Consider the following 19,921-nt stretch of genomic DNA (forward strand, 5'->3'; position numbering starts at 1 on the left):
AATCTTCTTTTGGGGAGAGACCTGTCTTTGTTATTTGGTCTTTAGCCAGTTAAGGACCAGAGGAACCTTGGAAAGCTAGAGAGAGGATGAGTTGATGGAGAAAACAATGCTGTTCTACGGAGGACTGTTTATTCAGTGCCTTTTTGTTCACTGTTTGCTTAAGTAATTTTCATTTGTTATTTTTGACATGTTGTAAAACAGGCAGAACAGGAACTATTCCCAGTTGTACTGTGAGAACTGACTTGGAGCTGAAATGACTTGTTCATGGCTAATCAGCAGAGGCAGCATGATGTAGAGCACTGAGCAGGCGAGTGCTCTAAGGACAAACTGCCCTGTGACATTGGACAGGGCACTAAAGTTACAGACAGGGACAGACAGGAATCTCTTTCAAAAACCACTCGGAGCCCTGGCCGATGTGGCTCAGTTGGTTGGGCATCGTTCTGTGCACCAGAAGGTTGCCGGTTGGATTCCTGGTCAGGGCACATGCCCAGGTTGCCAGCTCAATGCCTGGTAGGGGGCATACAGGAGGCAACCCGATTGGTGTTGCGCTCGTACATCAATGTTTCTCTCTTCTCCCTTCCTCTCTCTCTAAAGATCAATAAACTATTCTTAAAACAAGCCACAAACAAAAAAGCCTACCCTGATACTACCTACCCGAAAGACATGGTATATGTAAATGGCCTGACCTTATGCCGGGGACAGTTGCATCCCTCCCTCCGTATATCTGTGGATTTTACATGATTCCTGACTCTGGAGGGCTTATTACAACTCATCTCTTCATCTACCACTAGTGTTTCGTGTGCAGAAAGCCTACCATATGCCAGGGTTATTCTAGAACCTTGGGACATTACAGTCTGGTAAGCAAAACAGACTAGTTGAAAATTACTACGTGGTAATAGAACACAGAATATTTTTATAGGGTCCTTATCATACCCTGGGAAGTCAGGAAAATTTACCTGAAGAAAATGACTTCTGAGCTGATTCTTGATAAAATTTGCTCAGCTGGGGAAAGCAGGCCTCAGTGACATAGTTTGGTACTAAGAGAGTAAGGAGATGTAAGGAGTAATGAGGCTGGAATAGATGGTAAGGATTTGCTTATATCTTGTAAAAAGGATCCGAAATGAGACTCTATCGTGAAAGAGTCTCCCTGCACTCAAAATTTTAAATTTGAAAAATTTCAAATGGACAAGTTGAAAGATTAATAGATGAATAATTTTATCTGGATTTACCACTTAATATTTCATGACACCTGCTTTATATATTAATGTATACTTTTTTTTTCTTGAGCCATTTGAAAGTGGCAAATATCATGACATTTCATCTCTGAATATTTAATTCAGCGTATACCTGTTAAGAATAAGAAGTCTCTTATATAAATTTCCCCCCAAATGTCCTTAATGTCTTTTTTTGAAACAGGATTCAAGAAAAGATCATCGACAATATGTGAGGAGTCTCTAGTCTCCTTTCATCTAGATCCATTTTTTATACCTTTATTTTTCAGCACATTTACTTCTTTGAAGAATCCAAGCCAATTGTCTTGTAAGGTATCCTACATGCTAAATTTGTTTCCTCATGGTTAGCTTCCTGTTAAACTTTCCTGACAAGTTTGCATGCCTGGGTGGCATGTATTCTATTTATTCTTATATTAGCAAAATTTTAAATTATTGACTTTTTATTTGTAGGGGTATCACATAACCTTACGTATACTATATTTAATACATTTCTCTGTATAATTGTGTTCCGGCCTTATATTAAATAATCAGATCAGTCACCAACTTTGTTTTAAGACATACTCATCCACACCTGCCCCAGGCTCTTTTCTGATGCATAAATATGCCTGGGATTTCTGAATTGCTGGGTGCATGTGACCAAAATGATAGAGGTATTGAGGGCAAGTGTGTAGTTGTTGCTTCATCAAGGTTTGAGATGTTTATTTCTTTATTCTATATTCTGTGTTCTTGGAACATAAGGAGGTATTGAGGGCTGCTGTATATTCTTGTTCAGGAGGTTATCATTGTATACTACCAGTTGCAGTAATTATATTGCTGTTACTATAAATGCCTTTTAACCTTCCTGGTGAAGCCTTGTGTTAGGTGGTAGTACAGAATATCAGCTAATATATAGAATGAATTATTAGTGTTAATATGTGTAATGAAAGGTTTGATTACCTCACTGTGTTCCTGCCCTAATATAGAGTAGTCTTAGAACTGTCTGTGGATGTCAAACTTCTTAGACTGTTATTTGGAATCTTTGCTTTGCTACATGGAAGAAATAATCCATTTCAACTTTGTCATGTCCTACACTTGAAACATCTCTGGAGAGATCATCTTTTTCCCTCTGTTATTAGTCAGTTTTACCCCTAAAGATCTTAAGAGAAAACATTCCATAGTTTGTCTTTATTTATAAAGTATATTGTTCTAATATTGGTCTCTACCATTAGTAAATTCTTTTACTGAATTAATGGTTAAACCTTCCTGGAAAGGAGAAATTGAGAGAAAGTCTGGTCTTCTAGGTGAAGGGTTGGTAAACTATAGCCTGTGAACCAACTGTGGCCTGTGGTTTGTTTTTGAAAATAAATTCTTGTTGGAACAGAGTCATGCCCAGTCATTTAAGTAGCGTCTGTAGTAGTTTTTGCACTTCACTGGCAGAGTTCAGGGATTGCATCAGAGACCATATGGCTCACAAAAGCTATATTTACTCTCTGGTTTTTTTACAGAAAATGTTTGCCAACCTCTATTCCAGATAAGTAAAACATCACACAAGATGGTCTTACTTTGAGAAAATTTGATGTGAAAATACCCAACTTTGGAAAACAACCTAGAATTTTCTTTCTTGTTGCATAGTATCTTTTATTTTACCATTGCTATTCTTTGTTAGTGCACATAGTAAAAGTAATGATGAATATAAATTTCAGAAATGGGCGGTCTGTTGCAGAAGATAAGATATATCAGCTAGTGACTAAAATGGTCTCAAATTTTAGAGCTAACCATGCACGTCATGTTTTAGGCAATAATATTGTTATTATGTTCTGCTGTCAAAAGTTAGGACTATATTTAGGAAAATTGGTGGTTTAGCTGGGTACATGGTTTTGTTTTGCTTTATTACTTAAATTTAATGTATGTAATGTAAACTGATAATCATTTTCAGTTTCTTAAAATTACTTTGTGATTATGGTAATCACTGATTTTTTTTGTTTGCCATATGCTTCGTGCAGTGTTTTCCTCTGAATTTACCCTTTAAAATATGTTTTACATAGGAATTATTGGATTTGTCTTAATTTTAATAATTTTAGGAGTTATAATCATGTTTTGCATCAGAGGTCTCAATACATATTAAAGGAATTGTTAAAAGACTGGATAAAATAAACAATAAGGCTTGGATTGTCAAGAATGCTGATTAAGGTTATTTCTTATTTTTCTGCTTAAACTGAATTCATTATAGTAGTAAAATAGTTCCCTACCTACCTAAGGTATTGTGCACACAGTTGTGCTTTTTAGTTACTCAGAATTACTGTACTGTGAAAATTGTACATTTAGAAGGTAATAGAAATCACAGCGAGTGTAGATCAGCTTTTTCTTTATGTTCTTCATGAGTAGAAAGTAAAATGAATCTGCTTCAATGACCCCTGAGTAATCTAGATTTTACTAGTTGTGTATGTATCTAATGTGAGAACTGTTCTTTGAAATGGCTTTGCTTTGGAGGATTCGGAGCTGTCCTTTATATGTCATGTCATCATGTGGCCAAGTAGTGAAGTCAGAGGAAGACAGCATTAACCTTAACCTTAGAAAGTGTTTTATTCTAGTGAAGTTAGCTATAATGTTAATGTCCACGTGTTCTCTTACTTCCAAAGAACCTGTAATTGGGAGTCCAGGTAACTTGATTCCAAGACATTTTGATACTGATTAGGAGTAACGTGACAGGTCGACCACCCGTCCTGGATGCTCAGTTTCACCATTTATAAAGTGGTTAAGAGAAAGTATTCAAGTAACCTTTCAACCCCTGATGTTCTCATATAATGTAGTAAATTCTTTCAGAAAGAAAATTTTCTTAAACATTGAAAAATTTTGGTAAAAAAGAATGTAATCTTACCTGCCACGGATTGTGTATGTGATTATGTGCGCACACACTGACTGCTCTTCAGACTGCCCTTCCTAGAGCTTTGCTGACGCCCACATCACCAACTTAACTCAAGCCTTTCTCCTGAGCTCTAACTTTCTTCACTTGGATGTTCTGCAGCCCCTCAAATTTAACATATTCCATAAATTGATTTATTTCCCCCTTGATTCTTTACTATTCCCCTCTACCCACACTGGTCAAAACAAAACAGAAAACTTAATTATTTCTCTAGCTCTATTAGCAGCATTGTCTGCAACCAAGTCAAGGAAGTAACAACTCCAGGGTCCTCTTGGACAGCTCTCATCACCCTCCCAGGTTTGCTGGCTGATCCTCCAATGGGTGTTCTCTGTGCCTACTGACCACTGACACCAACAGATATTTTTATTTTTTTGAGGAGGTTATCTTTTTGCTTTTTTAACTGCATAGTTTATTATTAGGATGATCGGGATATTTGTTAAATGTGTGTGTGTGTGTGTGTGTATGTGTGTGTGTGAGTGAATTGTAAAATTTGCAAGATTTCACATTAAAAAACAATTAAATGAATGATTATAATGGTATATTTAGTAGGCATTGTTTTCACACCATATGTAAAACACTATGTCTTAGTAAATGGGGAACATCAGTAAAGGAAATGGAAAATCCATTTGCTGGTAATAGTCTGCCAAGTGAAGGGACTAAAGTATAAACACAAGGATAGGACAGAATTATAAATTAGCATATGATATAAAGTAGCACCACAAGTAGAGTAGGTGATTGCAGCTCAAAGTGTGAATTATGGACGAAGAGATTCTACTGTATCTGGGAGCTTCTTAGAAATGCAGGGTCTTCCCCCACCCCCCTACCCCCCCAGTCAGAATCTGCATTTTAACAAGAACCCAGGTGCTTCCTGTGCACATTAAAGTGTGAGAAGCCCTGATGTTGATACTTGGGAGCTGACACTGTTCTGAGTGTGTATATGTACAAACTAATTTAATCTCCCTGAGCAACCCCATAAGGTTGATGCCGCTGTTATTTCCCATTTTATAGTTGAGGAAATCACTTAGCTAGTAAGTGGCAGAGCTGGAATTCACACTCAGGCATTTCACCTCTGTCTTCCTATGTCAACTGTGCTATTCTCTTTTCCTCTGTATAAAGGGCTGAGTGAACAAGTTGTAACGCAGCCCCCACACAGGACCTAGTAAATCAGGCAAGACAACTTTGCGATGAGGTTTTAATCAGAACTGAGCATATGCTGTTGCAGATGTCAGGATTCCTTGCTTTTTAAGCTGCATCACCTTCCATTGTATAAATGCACTACATTTCCTTTATCCATTCACCTATCAATGGACATGTAAAGTTGTTTCCGTGCCCTAACTATTGTGAGTAATGCAGCAGGCAGCATAGGAGTGCAGCTATATCTTCAAGATTCTGATTTTCATTCCTTTGGATAAATTCTCAGAAGTAGAATCTAAAATAGTCAAATTCATAGAAGCAGAGAGTAGAATGGTGGTTCTCAGAGGATAGGGGGGAGTGGGGAGAAGTTAGTCAAGGGGTAACAAGTTTGAGTTATACAAGATGAGTAAGTTACGGAGATCTAATGTACAGGATGGTGACTATAGTATACTGTATAATTGAATTTTCTCTGAGGGTAGAAGTCTGACTTCTCACTACACACACAAATGGTAACTGAGGTGATGGATATGTTAAAATATTTACGAAAAAATACATTCAGATGTCTGTTTGAAATTTATTAATTTTATTATTATTTTGAGATTATTTTGGTGACTACTTTTTTTATCTGGAATGTCAGTGTTGGTTACTTCTCTTATGAGTAAGTGATGTCTTCATTAAACAGGATTCATTAGATTGATATATAGATGTTCAACTATTTGAATTTTATCCACTTTTTTGAAAGTCTGCATGACAGTGGGTTAATGAATGAAACCTAATGTCAGTTTGTGTGGTGATATTTTTTTAGTTGCTTTGCCCAGTAATCTCTCTTCATCCATACAGCAGACTTCTGTGAAAGAGAGTGGATTGTTAAGCTGTATGTTTAGATATAAAAATATTTGTGTCTTCTACTTGGAAATTATTTCACACACAAATCCCAGAGAGTGTCTTTCTGTTTTTGTTTTTGTTTTAAGTCAATTTTGTCTAGTGAGTTATAATATATAAATTGATTTAAGTTTTAACCTATTGTAGAGAAAAACACTTCATAGACAAATGGCATATACTCAAATATTTATAGCTGTTTAATGGCATTTTATAGATATTTGTTTGGGCTTTGTCTTTACTTTTATTTTACACCCCATGGGAATAGTGGGGTAGATGTGAGTTCATTGTGGCATTCAGCTTATATTTGCTTGGCTTTTTCATAGTTGGTGGCACCCTAATTCCTAGCATGATAAATAATAACCCTCTGTGCTTGACTTCGTTTAACTTATTTAAATTGTTTTCAAATTTACTTTTTTTTTTAAATCAGCTAAAGCTTGTGTATGGTTAAGTTTTTGTTTTGTTTGTTTATTGTTCAATTTTGTTTTCTTAGGGGAAAAAATCCTATAAAATGGCTATTAAATTTTAGCCAGTGACAATGAGATTTTCTTAATATTACTTCAAATTCTTATCTCTTAATTCTTAGAGTATGTGGTTTTGTTGTTTTGTAGTGTCCTACTAAAATATTCATTTTTTTACAGTGTATTGCAAGTTCCACTGCATTACATGCAAATATGATTCACTCATACCTAGCTGTTTGTGGATTCAAACTCATAAATGCACCACCTTTTGGTTAAGCTAATAGCGTACTGACATTTTTCTGTTTCCTGGTATTTACAGATTCGAGTGGTGAATGCATTTCGTAGTTCTTTATATGAAGGGTTAGAAAAACCGGAATCAAGAAGTTCGATTCACAACTTTATGACACATCCTGAGTTTAGGATAGAAGATTCAGAGCCTCATATCCCCCTTATTGATGACACTGATGCTGAAGATGATGCTCCTACAAAACGTAACTCCAGTCCTCCACCCTCTCCCAACAAAAATAACAATGCTGTTGACAGCGGGATTTACCTTACAATAGAAATGAACAAGTCTGCTACCTCTTCATCCCCAGGAAGCCCACTACATAGTTTGGAAACATCACTCTGATTGTAAGCTGAATGTTAACACACTAGCTGCATTGTAAAGAAACAAATTGAAACTGGGTCTTTTCACATATTGTGACGGACAAGATAGTATTCTTGTCTTTGGACTTCAACAGAAGACACACTTGTACGAATGTAGATTTATTTTTTTAAAAAAACGCAAAGCTTTCTGCCAGACTGAGGGTGCTTTTTGGGGGGTGGGAGAAATGAACTGACAGATGAACAGTAACTCAGCATAAGTGGACCTGTGGATCATCGGTAGTACTAAGAATGGTCCTGAACAGTATGTTAGCAGAGCTTTAGTTTATCTCAACCCTGGATGGGAGAGAGGGAGGAGTAAAGCTGGGCAGGCAAAGAGCCCTGGATCATAGAATTGATACTTTAATTTCTGCTGTTGGCTGTTAATAAATTGGATTATTTATGTTTATAAATGATACAGATCTGTTTACAAGGTTTGTAGATACTTTTTTTGTTCCTGTTCATAGATGGGAAGCTTCCTTATCACTGATGCAGAGAAAAATTAGTCCTTCAAATACTGCTCTATTTTCAGGAAAAATTAAAAAAGGGTGTTTCTATTGAAACTGTACTAAATTTTTGCCTACAATTTACCTTGTTAAATATTGTAGATAAATTGCTAATACTAATAGCCAAATAGATAACACTAATGCTTTGTTTAAAAAAACAAACAAAAAAACAACAAAACAAAACAAAAAAAAACATGAGCAGTGGTGTTCTAATAAAGTTATGGCATCTGTTCTAATTAGTTTCTTAAATACATTTACTACTTAATGGTTTTGAAACAACTGTTTAATTTTTAAAATTTTTGAAAACTTGCTAATAACCTTTTTGTTCAGAATTTGGTAGATTGTTTAATGTGGGACATCAACTGCATAATGAAAGATGCTTGAAATGCTTTTGTTGTTTCAGGCAAATCAAAGTAAATCAAGCTCTCAGACCACAAGAGAACCTTCGTCCTTTATGTTTTTGTCTAAACATGTAGTTCAGTGATGTCTTGGTGAACTGTGAGTGAACTGTATTGATTTTTCTAATAAATCCTTAGAAACCTTCATACAGCATGAGGGCTGTTGGCATTTTGAAAAAGGTTAATAAGTAGAAGCATACATGTTTTCCTTTTGTTTTTGAAACTTGTTTGTAAACATAAATAAATCTCCCTTTTATTAAATAAATTCACGGCAATGTTTTTTTAAAAGGCATTTCAGCTTCTTTACTCAATTCTGCATATATGGTGCAACAGTCTGTTCTTTTTAGCCACAATTGGAATAAGTTTCAAGGTGATAACAGCCCTATGAAGTACTGTTTAAATTCCTAGGTGATAATCTAGTAGAACCAGATTAAGAAAATTATCACAATTTCAGCACTCAACATATTCTTCATTGAGTTTAGTTTGTCTAAAATAGTCTCACAGTTTTTTTTACCACAATTGTCTCTGATACATTTATTTTAATCCTTAAGTGGCCAAATAACAACTTAGGTAAAATGAGATTATATGAAAAGATGAAAAAGGTCATATATAGATATAATAATTAACCATATGCTGGAATGCCCATTTCTAAGCCAATTCGATTCTTTGTCTTTTCTTTCTTTTGTCTACTTTCCCCCTTTTTTGCCTCTGTCTTTACCTTTTAGGAACTGGCATTGTGTTAGGGCCCAGATTTCACCAGATATACAATCCTCAGGCTGACATAAAGTTTACGCGAGGACTACTACAACATCTGACCCAGCAAAGAAACATTTAGTTGATGGTGCTTGATATTTTTGGTGGGTGGGGGAAAATCTTTTTTTCTCCATCAATCCTTTGCAGTGATCCTCTGCAAGTCTCAGAAACACATTGGCTCTGTCAGCATTTGTAATTGTACATTTATTTATCAGGTATTTATGCGAATTATACTGTAAAAAGAGATAGCATGATATGCTGGAAAGCATACCAGGCTAGGTGTCAAGACCTGGTTTCTAGTATCGATTTTGCCTTTAACGTGCTGCATGACCTTGGGAAAATCATTAATCCTAAAGGAGGGTGGTGGACTAGACTAACTCGAAGAACCCTTTCTACTCTAAATATTGACCCTATCAACTAGAAAAGCCTATAAGGCATAGGGAATAGAGAAAAGGGAGATATTTTCAGTTTTCTCTTTAATTTTGGTTATGCTTAAATATGAATGTATTTACCAAAAGATTTAGAAGTGCATGTGCTTTGGAGGATTTGTATTGAGCTTTTACAGTATTCATTTTTCAACTCAAGGCAATGGCTTTTTACACCAACTCCAATCCATAAACGGGTCTTATGACATCCATGAAGTAGTAGCAAGACATACTTAGTGTGTATTTCTCTCTTTGAGACACTGTAATTTCTACCAGAAATTTCCAGAGCATTATGTAAGTAGAAAAAAAATGCAAGCAAGCTGTTAAAGATCTTGGATCCCATTATATATGTATAGCTGAAATCAGCATCTGTAATTCAATCACTTTTTCTCTTTTATCCTCTAACCAAAAAATTGTTTAATTTTGCATCCCAAATGTTTTTAATCTTTGTATATTTTTTAAAAATCCTTTCTCCTCATCATTGCCTTTTTTGTGGTTGTAAATAGACTTAACTTGCACTTTGAAGATGAGTTACTCCTTGTCATCTTACAAATATGTGATATGGTAATTTTCATAACAGATGTCAGTTTTGAACCAAGAAATGGTGATTTGTTTATAAGAAAAAAAAAAACTGGCTTCATTTCTGTGAAACTGCTCTTTGAAAATTTCTTTTTACACGTGTAAGCCAACTGAGATACCATGATGGTGTTGATTTCTTTTAATGATGCTTACCATCTATTTTAGCCACTGAGCCTTTTATTATTTGTCTATTTGTAAAATTTATTTGTCTTAACTCATTTAATAAATATACTGTTTATCTGTTTCTGAATGGGGACTGAACTTTTTGGATATTTAAACTGATCGGAACATATTTTAGAATTACTTTTTTCTACTTGAAATTTTTAAAATTTGACTGATGAAAATTCTGTAATGTACTTGAAATGTTATGGTTGTGTTACAGTGAATCAGTGTCCCAGTACGCATGATCTTGCCCTTAGAATAAAAGTGGGTATATTGTTCTTACTCTCCTATCACCATCTTTAATCCTTGTGGCACAGTAGGTCATTTCTGCAGTCCATGAAGTGAACGTTTGGTTTATAAAAGTTGAGTTTTTCACATTAACCATAGAGCTTAATTATTTGTTAAATAATGCAGACTTGTCAATAGCAATAACCTGAATGCTATGGTAACAAAATTAATTGAATTTCCCTCATTTGGCTTTTGTAATAAATTATTAACATAAATTAGCAACTTTGTTAAAATAACTGAGTGAACTTTAAATGATTATGAATACCATATTTTTCTATTAGTAAAAATTAGTAAATTATTGAGTATATGTAAATACCATATTTATGACATGAGATTTTTTTAACTTTCAAATTAGGTTTTATATATGTATTATGTATTACATTTGAATTTTGAATTAAGTTCCCTTTGTAAAATTAACTGAACAAGAAAGGGGAGTTACTATAAGTCTTTGCTTGTTGACATTTTTCCTTCCCTGTGTTTTTAGAGCAGCCATGTGATATTGCAGCTGCCTTTTCCCACTTAATGTATGCATCTAAGACTATGATGCCCAAACCCCATAGCAACCTTTATCTTTTAAATTCTAGTGGTACACTCATTTGTAGAGCCAGAAGAGTACTTTTATTAGCATAATTATGCCATCTAACTAAAATAATTTTTGAAATATCCTTGAAAGTAATCTTTTAGAATAAGCATTATAAAAATATAAATAATGTTTCATGCAGTAAGGGAAGTTGTGGTTAGTTCTGTACTTCCCTTAGAACATGTCAAAAAAGGAAATTATTCTTATCCTTATAATGTAATTTCCTTTTCAACAGATTAATAGTTTTATCCCTTAAATTCTCAATTGAGAGTTTATTACTTTAACATTTTCTCTGTTAGAAAAACAATTCAGCTTACACATGAATATACTAGATGTAAGCATGTTTAATCTGTATTCTCTAAATTTATTGTCATTATTGAACAATAATAATATTAATAGTTCCAAAGTAGGGAATTAAGTAAGAAGTGTGCATATGTGCTTATACCGTATAAGTCTTTGGCACGACTTCCTTAACTGGCACTACTAGTATGTCCTAGGAAAACTAGTTCCCCAATTGGTAACACACTTACAGGTGAGGGGGTCCCCTAAAATTCTCTTAATTTAAATCAGAGTTAAAAGGACCACACAATTTCCAAATTACTTTTCAGATTATCATATATTAAGTACTGATCCTTTCCTTAGCTACTAACCTGAATATTGTCAGAACACGATATTTATGGAGTACCTGCTGTAAATAATCACCCTGTGTACTAATGCTGCTGCTGTACATACGGGGAAACTGAGGCTTAAAGTATTTAAGTGAACTTGCTCTAGCTCACATTGCCAACCGGGATTCACACTTAAGAAAGACCTTCTCAAGAGCCTGAATTGGTGGCTACTGGTCTTTATTGCACTACTACCATCTTGTTAACCTGAGTGGGGTCTCAGTGCCTAAAAATCTATGCTTATCTTTTAAGGGCTCCTTTGCTGTTTTTCCTTTCTGATCACAAATGCTTCAGAGATGGTCTTAAAAATCTTAATAACCTTCCTGGAGGAGAGCTCAAGAGATTGAGGCAAAGAATCACCAATTGTGATGTATAACCCAAGGTTTTCTTATAATCAGACCTCTAGCTGAAGAGTCAAAACTCAGTAGAATGGTGTTTTTAATAGCATACTTTGGTTAGAGAATTTTGTGATTCAATACTTTCAAGATAGATAATCTGTTAATTTAACAGGTCACTGCTTTATATCCTAAATAATTTGGAATGAAAATAAACTTATTACATTAATGCTATAATTTTGCATTTTTTTATTCTTAAAGTTTGTGAAACTAAAAAATAGGATGTTTAGCATATTTTGAAGAATTACTTTGTCCTCCAAGAGTATTTTCCTTGCTGAAAACTTTTACTGCTTTAATACTTAGCTTAAGGGAGTGACTTATTGCACACTGGATTTTAAATTCACAATTTTAAAATCAAATTGCAGCCATTATTTCACTAGTGTTTTTTTAAAATATGTTTTCATTTTTTTCAGAGAGGAAGGGAGAGGGGCAGGAGAAACATCGCTGAGAGAGTAACATCCATCAGTCTGCCTCCTGTATGCCCCCTTTTGGAGATCAGCCCACAACCCAAGCATGTGCCCTGACCAGGAATCAAACCGGTGACCTCTTGGCTCATGGATTGACTCAACCATTGAGCCACACCAGCCAGGCTCACTACTGTTTTAATACAATTTTATATTAATGTTACTTATGGTTTGTGAATAATCATTCAGCCTCCCTTATAGTCTTTAAAAATGAGATACTGATTTGTATTATCTTTAAGGTAACATTTGTCTTAGTGAAAATAAAATATTTTAAAACTTTTTTTTTTGGTAAGGCTGCTTTTAAAATCATAAATATTTATTCTAAGGCATACTTTAATGAAAAGCTTGAGACTGTGTGCAAAAAAAATAAGAACGAGACCTCAGGGAAACCTGTGGTATCCAAGTTTAGAAATTCAAATTAGGATGCTTTAAATTTAATATTCTTAATCTTTTAATCTTAAGTCTACTCTTTCAGTGAGCTTCAGACCCTCTGGGAAGGATAAGTCTATAGCATCTAAATCACTGTCTCACTGCTGAAAACTTAGAATGGATCTGAAGTGTGGTGGGTGGAGGTGAATTATAATAGGGAAGCCACACAAATTTCTGGAGTCTGGGACTCAACTTGTGAAAACCCTACCCTAGTGTCCGTTCCCCTTTGTCTCTCCCCCAAATTAACCCCTTTGTGTGTGTTTTTTACATCTCCCGCTCCACTTATTCAATCCACAAGTACTTAGTACCTGTCACGGGGAATTCATACTGTTGTAGACTTGGAAGAACCAAGAAAGGTCCTTTCTCTCAAGGAGTTCGTTCTAATAAGTAGGAGAGAGAATACTCTGTTACATAGTGTGGTCGGGGAAGCCATCTCAGAGATGGTGCCATTTAGCAAAGACCTGAAGGAAGTGATGAAGCCAACTGCTTGGTTGTGTGGAAGAGCCTTCCGGTAGATAACAGCTGGCAAGTTGGGAAAAGCAAGGAGGCCATGTAGCCAGAGTGGAGTGAAGCCAGTGGGAGCTGGTAGGAACTGAGCCTGGAGACAGAGTGGGAGTCTTGGCCTGACAAGAGCTATAAGCCTTGGCAGGAACTTGGGCTCGTGATGGGAAGCCAGTGGAGGATTTTGAGCAGAGCAGCCACATAATTGGACCTTTGGAAAGATCATTGGCTGGTCGATGGAGCGAGAAAATTGGAAGTTAAGAAACCACTTAGGAAGCTTTGCTTTAGTTTCAGACTCATTCCAGCTCAGCTTTTCCTGCTTCTTTTGTAGCCCACCTCTAAAGAGTCTTGTGGACCCCTTCCTTTGTTTTAATTTTATGCTTTGTCTGTTCTTCCAGATAACACAAGGCTGGCAATATTTGTACAGTCAACTCAACCTACCTATTTTTTTCATTTGCTTTAGCCTATATGCAGTTTCCCACATGGTTTGCAGTAGTCTTTATTTTTACTGTTGTGTTACTCAGCAACATGGTCATAAATAGAAGATGGCCATTGCTCAGTCACTAAGATTATAGTTGGCATCTCTTCCAAATTATCTTTTTTTCTTACTCCGTGGAAGCTCTTTACATCTGCTAAAATTATTTATACCAAGCATGACTACTAGTCTCCATTCCTTGTTCATTGCCTGGTCTTTTCTAGCCTAACTTTGCTGACTTCATATTAACCAATGCACTCCAGTTGGCAACCTCACCCTTCCTCTGCCATTTACCTGGATGGCTTTGCCGCCTGGATATTTCACTACTTTGGTGCCTAAACTCAAACCACCTTTTAAAAAAAAAAAAAATATATATATATATATATATATATATATATATATATATATATATTTTATTGATTTTTTACAGAGAGGAAGGGAGAGAGATAGAGAGTTAGAAACATCGATGAGAGAGAAACATCGATCAGCTGCCTCCTGCACATCTCCCACTGGGGATATGCCCACAACCCAGGAACATGCCCTTGACCGGAATCGAACCCGGGACCCTTCAGTCCGCAGGCCGATGCTCTATCCACTGAGCCAAACCGGTTTCGGCCTCAAACCACCTTTAACTTCATACCCGTCCTCAGCTTTGGAGTATGCTCCCAGTCTTGCCAGTGACCAAAATTCGCACTAATTTCCTGTTTTCCTCACTGATAATCAAACTGACCTTTATTTCGTCTCATTCTTTTCAGGGTTATTCCTCATTTCATTTATTCCAAACCTACTCTTGTCAGAGCCAAGATTCAAGATGTTTATTGACTGAACACATATATTCCATTCTACCTCTCACATTCAGCCCAACCTATATTTTTCACATATTTTAGCAGACAGCTGCCTCTCCTGTTAATTGGTTTTTGGTCCCAAAGAACAGAATTTTCCATTTATTTGTGTTGAACTATTTTAGTAAACTCATCGCTTTGACTCCTAGTGTTACCATCTAGTATATTCTCAACCCTTCTCTGCTTAATGCTGCCCAAGAGAGCGGTTAGCTTTCCTCCTTCTTATGGAAATGACTGTTCCACCACAACAAAACTGGAAGACAGACAAGACCGGTTTCCCAAGACCCTTTGCCTTACTTTTCAGAATCACTATCAGGTGGTATTAATGCTCATTTAGCTTAGTCATTCAAACAGTTAGGCATCACCTGATTAAATATTTTGTCGTTATATACTCAAATAGCCATCAGATCCAAAAGTAGATGATGGCTTGTTGAAATGCTGTCAATTATACTTCCTGTGTTGCTACACATTTCTTCCTTGGTTTCAAGTGCTCTTTTGTCAATCTCTTTATTTTCACTATTATTTACTCTATTCCCTCTACCTCACATCCTTACCCTCTATCTCTCTCATCACCAATCTACCCAACACATAATCCAAATGTTCCTAAATCACCACTTTGCCCACATCATCCTGCCAAAAAATAAATAAAAAATAAGAAAATAAAAGCAAACCAAACGACAAACCTTTGAATGTCTCTTTGCTTCTTAACTCTGTGGCCACACGTTGTCACCTGCCCCTTTCCACGGTTGTAAGCATGTTCTCTGTTAGTGTGCTCTTCCCGTAAATTCCTGTCAAAGCCCTCCATGTTCCATGCCCTGTTGTACCTTATAACATCACAGTGTGTGCACCACGTGACCTCCCTCCACCCTCAGGGACAAATGGAGAGGGTGCGTTTTTCAGAGGAAAATCGCCTCTCCTGAAGGAGAGGGCTGAGGCTCAAAGAGTGGATCTCTATGGAGTGTGAGGAGAGGCAGTATATGTCAGAAGAGCATTTGCCTGCAAGTTGGCAGACCTGGGTTCTGGTTCCAACTCTGCCTGACCCAACTTCTAATACCTTGAGCCCTCCTTTTCCTCAACATGATTGTGAGGATCACGATTCCTGCCCTGCCTTGGATGTTCGATGAACTTGAAAAGTGAAGGCTCTTTAACAATTACAAAGGGCAGTGCAAGATGGTGCTATCGGAGCAGAAACAATCCTGTGAAGAGCTGTTCCTGCTCTTCCTCCAATACATACGTTTAAACAGAACATTTCAGAGTTGAAAAGGGCCCTTCAGTCCCAACTGGCTCATAAACACTTAAGGCTTTATGAAGATTGCTCTGGAGATTTATCCCATTAGAAATAATAATTTGCTTCCTTTACCTTTTTTTTCGGTTTTTAGTCAATAGACATTTACATATATATATATATATATATATATATATATATATATATATATATACACACACACACACATATACATATATATATATATTTCTTTATTGATTAAGGTATTACATATGTGTCCTCATCCCCCCAAATCCCCCCACCCCACCCCCACTCATGCCTTCACTCCCCTGGTGTCTGTTTCCATTGGTTATGCTTATATGCATGCATACAGGTCCTTTGGTTGATCTCTCCCCCTAACCCCCACTCTCCCCTACCTTCCCTCTGCCATTCTGACCTCATTGTCATTTTGACTGAATTAAATCATTTCGTTTTTGTGTTTTCTTCCCCTCTCCAGTTTCTAGGAAGGGAAACAAACCAAAAGGAGTTGGAAAGCAGATGACATAGGTAATTCACTGAGGCATTATTAGTTGTGTAAAAACATAAAGCTCTTTTCATGTGACTAATTGAGTTGATTTGAAGATAGAACAAAAGAATTATAGCTAGTAGATTTGTGAAGAAAACAGCTTTTTATACTTTCTCCTTTTGGAAGATTACCTTTTATCATTGGGTTAGATATGGGAGAGTTCAGATTATATTTGTTATGAAACATTCCCAAATATAAATAGCTTTGGTTTTTATTTCAGGTTATAAACCTAATCCATGCTCATTATTAAATAAGGAAAGTAATGACAAAGAAAGCTACCCTTAACTCCATCACCCAGACTTAAAATACTTAGCATTTTTATTCTATGAGTTAATATCACTGCTTATGTCTTCAGAACTGTTCACAATTGGGTTTTTTAAAAATATATTTTTATTGATTTCAGAGAGAAAGGCGGGGGGGAGAGATAGAAACATCAATGATGAGAGAGAATCATTGATTGGCTGCCTCCTGCATGCCCCCTACCAGGAATCGAGCCTGAAACCTGGGCATGTGCCCTGACCTGGAATTGAACCATGACCTCCTGGTTCATAGGTCAACACTCAATCACTGAGCCGCACCAGCTGGGCCACAATTGGGGTTTTAGATACAGAAAAAAGGTTTGATGGATTTACTAGTAGGAACAGCCCAATGTGATCCAAATTGTAGGGAGGAACACAGACACCTGAAAAGAAAGAAAAATCCACATATATGAAGGTGTAAGGCATGGTCCATGAATCTTAGTGACCAGGGGAGACAGCAGAGGATCTGGAAAAGAAAAGTAAAAGTGAAAAGAGCTATGTGACTAAAGGCTCCAGCAACTATTTGGTAAAGGCTGTTTTGCAAAGAACTGTAGAATGGAACAACCGGGTGCCCACACCACTCTTGTGCGGGACCCTCACCAGTTGAGAGGACATTTCAGAGAAGTGAGTCCTCCATCTGTCAGAGAGAGGGAGATCTGAGGCTGATACAGGACAATACTAATAATGCAATAAGTTCAACAATGACCCCAAACAGGGTGTGCTGTAGGATTAACTCTAACAGCATGGGAATCCAGAGTCTAAGAAGGCTTAACAGAGAAATCCCTGCATCAAGAAACTGAGAGATGGACAGGGCTCTCTGCTAGCTCAGGGAGACGGAGACAGTCCATACAGGAGAAAACAGCTGGTGCAAGCGAGCGGGAGAGCCAGATGTTCTCTCCATGATCTAAAGCTCATCAGGTAAGCAATAGTTCTGAGTTCACTACGCTAAAGGTAACTAAATTACATGTGTTTAAGTTATATTTAATATCTCTTGAGAACAGGCTTATCTTCACTAGATTCTTTGAGATGTGGGATTATATTGCTTTTAAATATGCAAAGGCATTCAGACTAGAAAAACCGTTGAGTAGATTGTTGTATTATTGGAAACTGATGGTTAAACACTGGCTTATAAATGTGTGCTTCTAACATGTTCTATTCTAGTATTTAAACCTTTCCCCTTACAATCATGATTATACTAGGAATTTGCTAAACTGGCCTTCCTTTTGCTTCCATCTAAAGCAGTGATGGCGAACCTTTTGAGCTCGGCATGTCAGCATTTTGAAAAACCCTAACTTAACTCTGGTGCTGTGTCACATATAGAGATTTTTTGATATTTGCAACCATAGTAAAACAAAGACTTATATTTTTGATATTTATTTTATATATTTAAATGCCATTTAACAAAGAAAAATCAACCAAAAAAATGAGTTTGCGTGTCACCTCTGACACGTGTGTCATAGGTTCGCCATCACTGATCTAAAGCAAAATATATTCTGAATTGAATATTTACTGTATTATTTTGTGCAAAAAAGTTTGTTGTTGTTTTTGTTTGTTTTGTTTTGTTTTTGGTTACCAAAAGGACATTCTATTCTTTAGTAGGTAATATACCTAGTAAATATTTTCTCATGGCTTGATTTGGTGAAAGAAAGGATAAGAAGGCTTAAAGATAAACATCTTTAAAGTTATGCCTTCACTTTCAACTGTACAATTTCATGTCAAGATCTAACATAATTAGAAAAAACAAATCCTCTTTCTTATGCCAACAGAACTAATACCGTGAAGTTGAGTCATCACTAAACTAAAATAGTTTCATGACTCCTTTGATCTGAGCCTTTTAACTGTACAGTACATTTTACTGTGCACTCAGTTCTGTGGAATGTGGAGGCAGCATCTGATTTAATATTTTCTATGCCGGCTGTTTACTTTGTAGTCAAACACTCTTCAGTAACATTTTAGTCTCCCCCCCGCATTTTCCATCCATGTCTGTCAGTTCCTATTTACAAAGGTTAATTGAGACCTTTCTCTAAGCCTCTGATACAGAAGCAGCTTTTGCTGGCCTTCATAGTTTTCTTTGAATTTGCTGCCAGGTCTGACTCTGCATGTAAATATTTGCCCGAGTTGGTTAAAAAAAAAAATTTTTTCTCACAAGAGAAAGTGAGGTTACTGTAATATAATTTATGATATGAGAAAACAAACTGTCATTTCTGTAGGCCCCTTTTTGCTCATGTCTTGGTTGTTGTCCAATTTGTAGATGTCTTCATTACTGATCCCCCTAGACGTGAGCCTCCTTTGGAACTGCTGAGTTGACCTTGAAGTAATGCAGCACATTCGCAGGAGCCCACGCTGTGTTAATTAACGCCCCTTCATGTTATAGGGGAGGTTGGGTCAAGGGGGCCCTTTGCCTTTAACTCTTGAAAAGCGAGCATCTTCTCATGAGAGCCAACTTTGAGCAACGTACTTGGGCCTGCTGACATGTTCCTTTTTACCTCTGCAAAGGGCAGAGCCTGCCTTGGAATGTGGTAGAAATAACCCACCACAGAAGACATACTCTGTGAGCTCAGGAGCTTGCTGCTCCTGTATTTTTGCTAACCTCCTGCCGGGAAGGAAGGAACCTTGTCCCTTCTTACCACCTCCCTTCCTCTTTCTGGCCAGAGGTCACCCACCTGATAGACATGAGGGAGGGACTGCCAGGCCCAGTGCTCCCTGGTCCCTGTCTGCACAGAACAATGGGAATATGACGTGTGCCACAGAGGCAATTTTCAAGTTTCTAGGAGCCACATAAAAAAGGAAAAAGAAACAGATGAAATAATTTTAATAGTATAGTTGCCAACATGTCCTAAGTATTATCAACATGCAATCAATAGAAAAGTTATTAACACATTTTAAACAATGTTTTCAAAATCTGTTGGTTTTTTTTACACTTGGAGCATATCTCAATGCAGACATTAGATTTTCATTGGAAATAGATTTTTAGTTATTTAAATTTCATAAAATTAACAACTGAAAGGACAGGTTTACAAGTTGTTCCGAGTATACTAAAAATTATTTTCAAATAACAATTCGAAATAACTGAACCAAGTATCAGTTTTAAAAAATTAATTAAAGTGAAGAATCCCA

The 19,921-nt window shown here is 36.5% G+C and overlaps 1 protein-coding gene across 4 annotated transcripts in view; it reads left to right on the forward strand.

Moving 5' to 3' along the window:
* ATP2B1 (ATPase plasma membrane Ca2+ transporting 1) overlaps window positions 1–10,158 on the forward strand; it is a 135,292-nt gene extending 125,134 nt beyond the window's left edge. For 3 of the 4 annotated variants that reach the window (XM_081083319.1, XM_081083318.1, XM_081083320.1), the window contains one exon: window positions 6,928–8,432. In XM_081083319.1, coding sequence (XP_080939445.1) covers window positions 6,928–6,940 — 13 coding nt within the window. In that variant the 3' untranslated portion in view covers window positions 6,941–8,432. Of the gene's footprint in view, window positions 1–6,927 lie in introns of all 4 variants that reach the window. The other variant, XM_081083317.1, reaches the window with a different exon arrangement.
* Window positions 10,159–19,921: the final 9,763 nt, after the last annotated feature.

The sequence above is a fragment of the Myotis nattereri genome (assembly GCF_964212035.1).
Source record: "Myotis nattereri genome assembly, chromosome: 2".
In the NCBI taxonomy this organism is placed as follows: domain Eukaryota; kingdom Metazoa; phylum Chordata; class Mammalia; order Chiroptera; family Vespertilionidae; genus Myotis; species Myotis nattereri.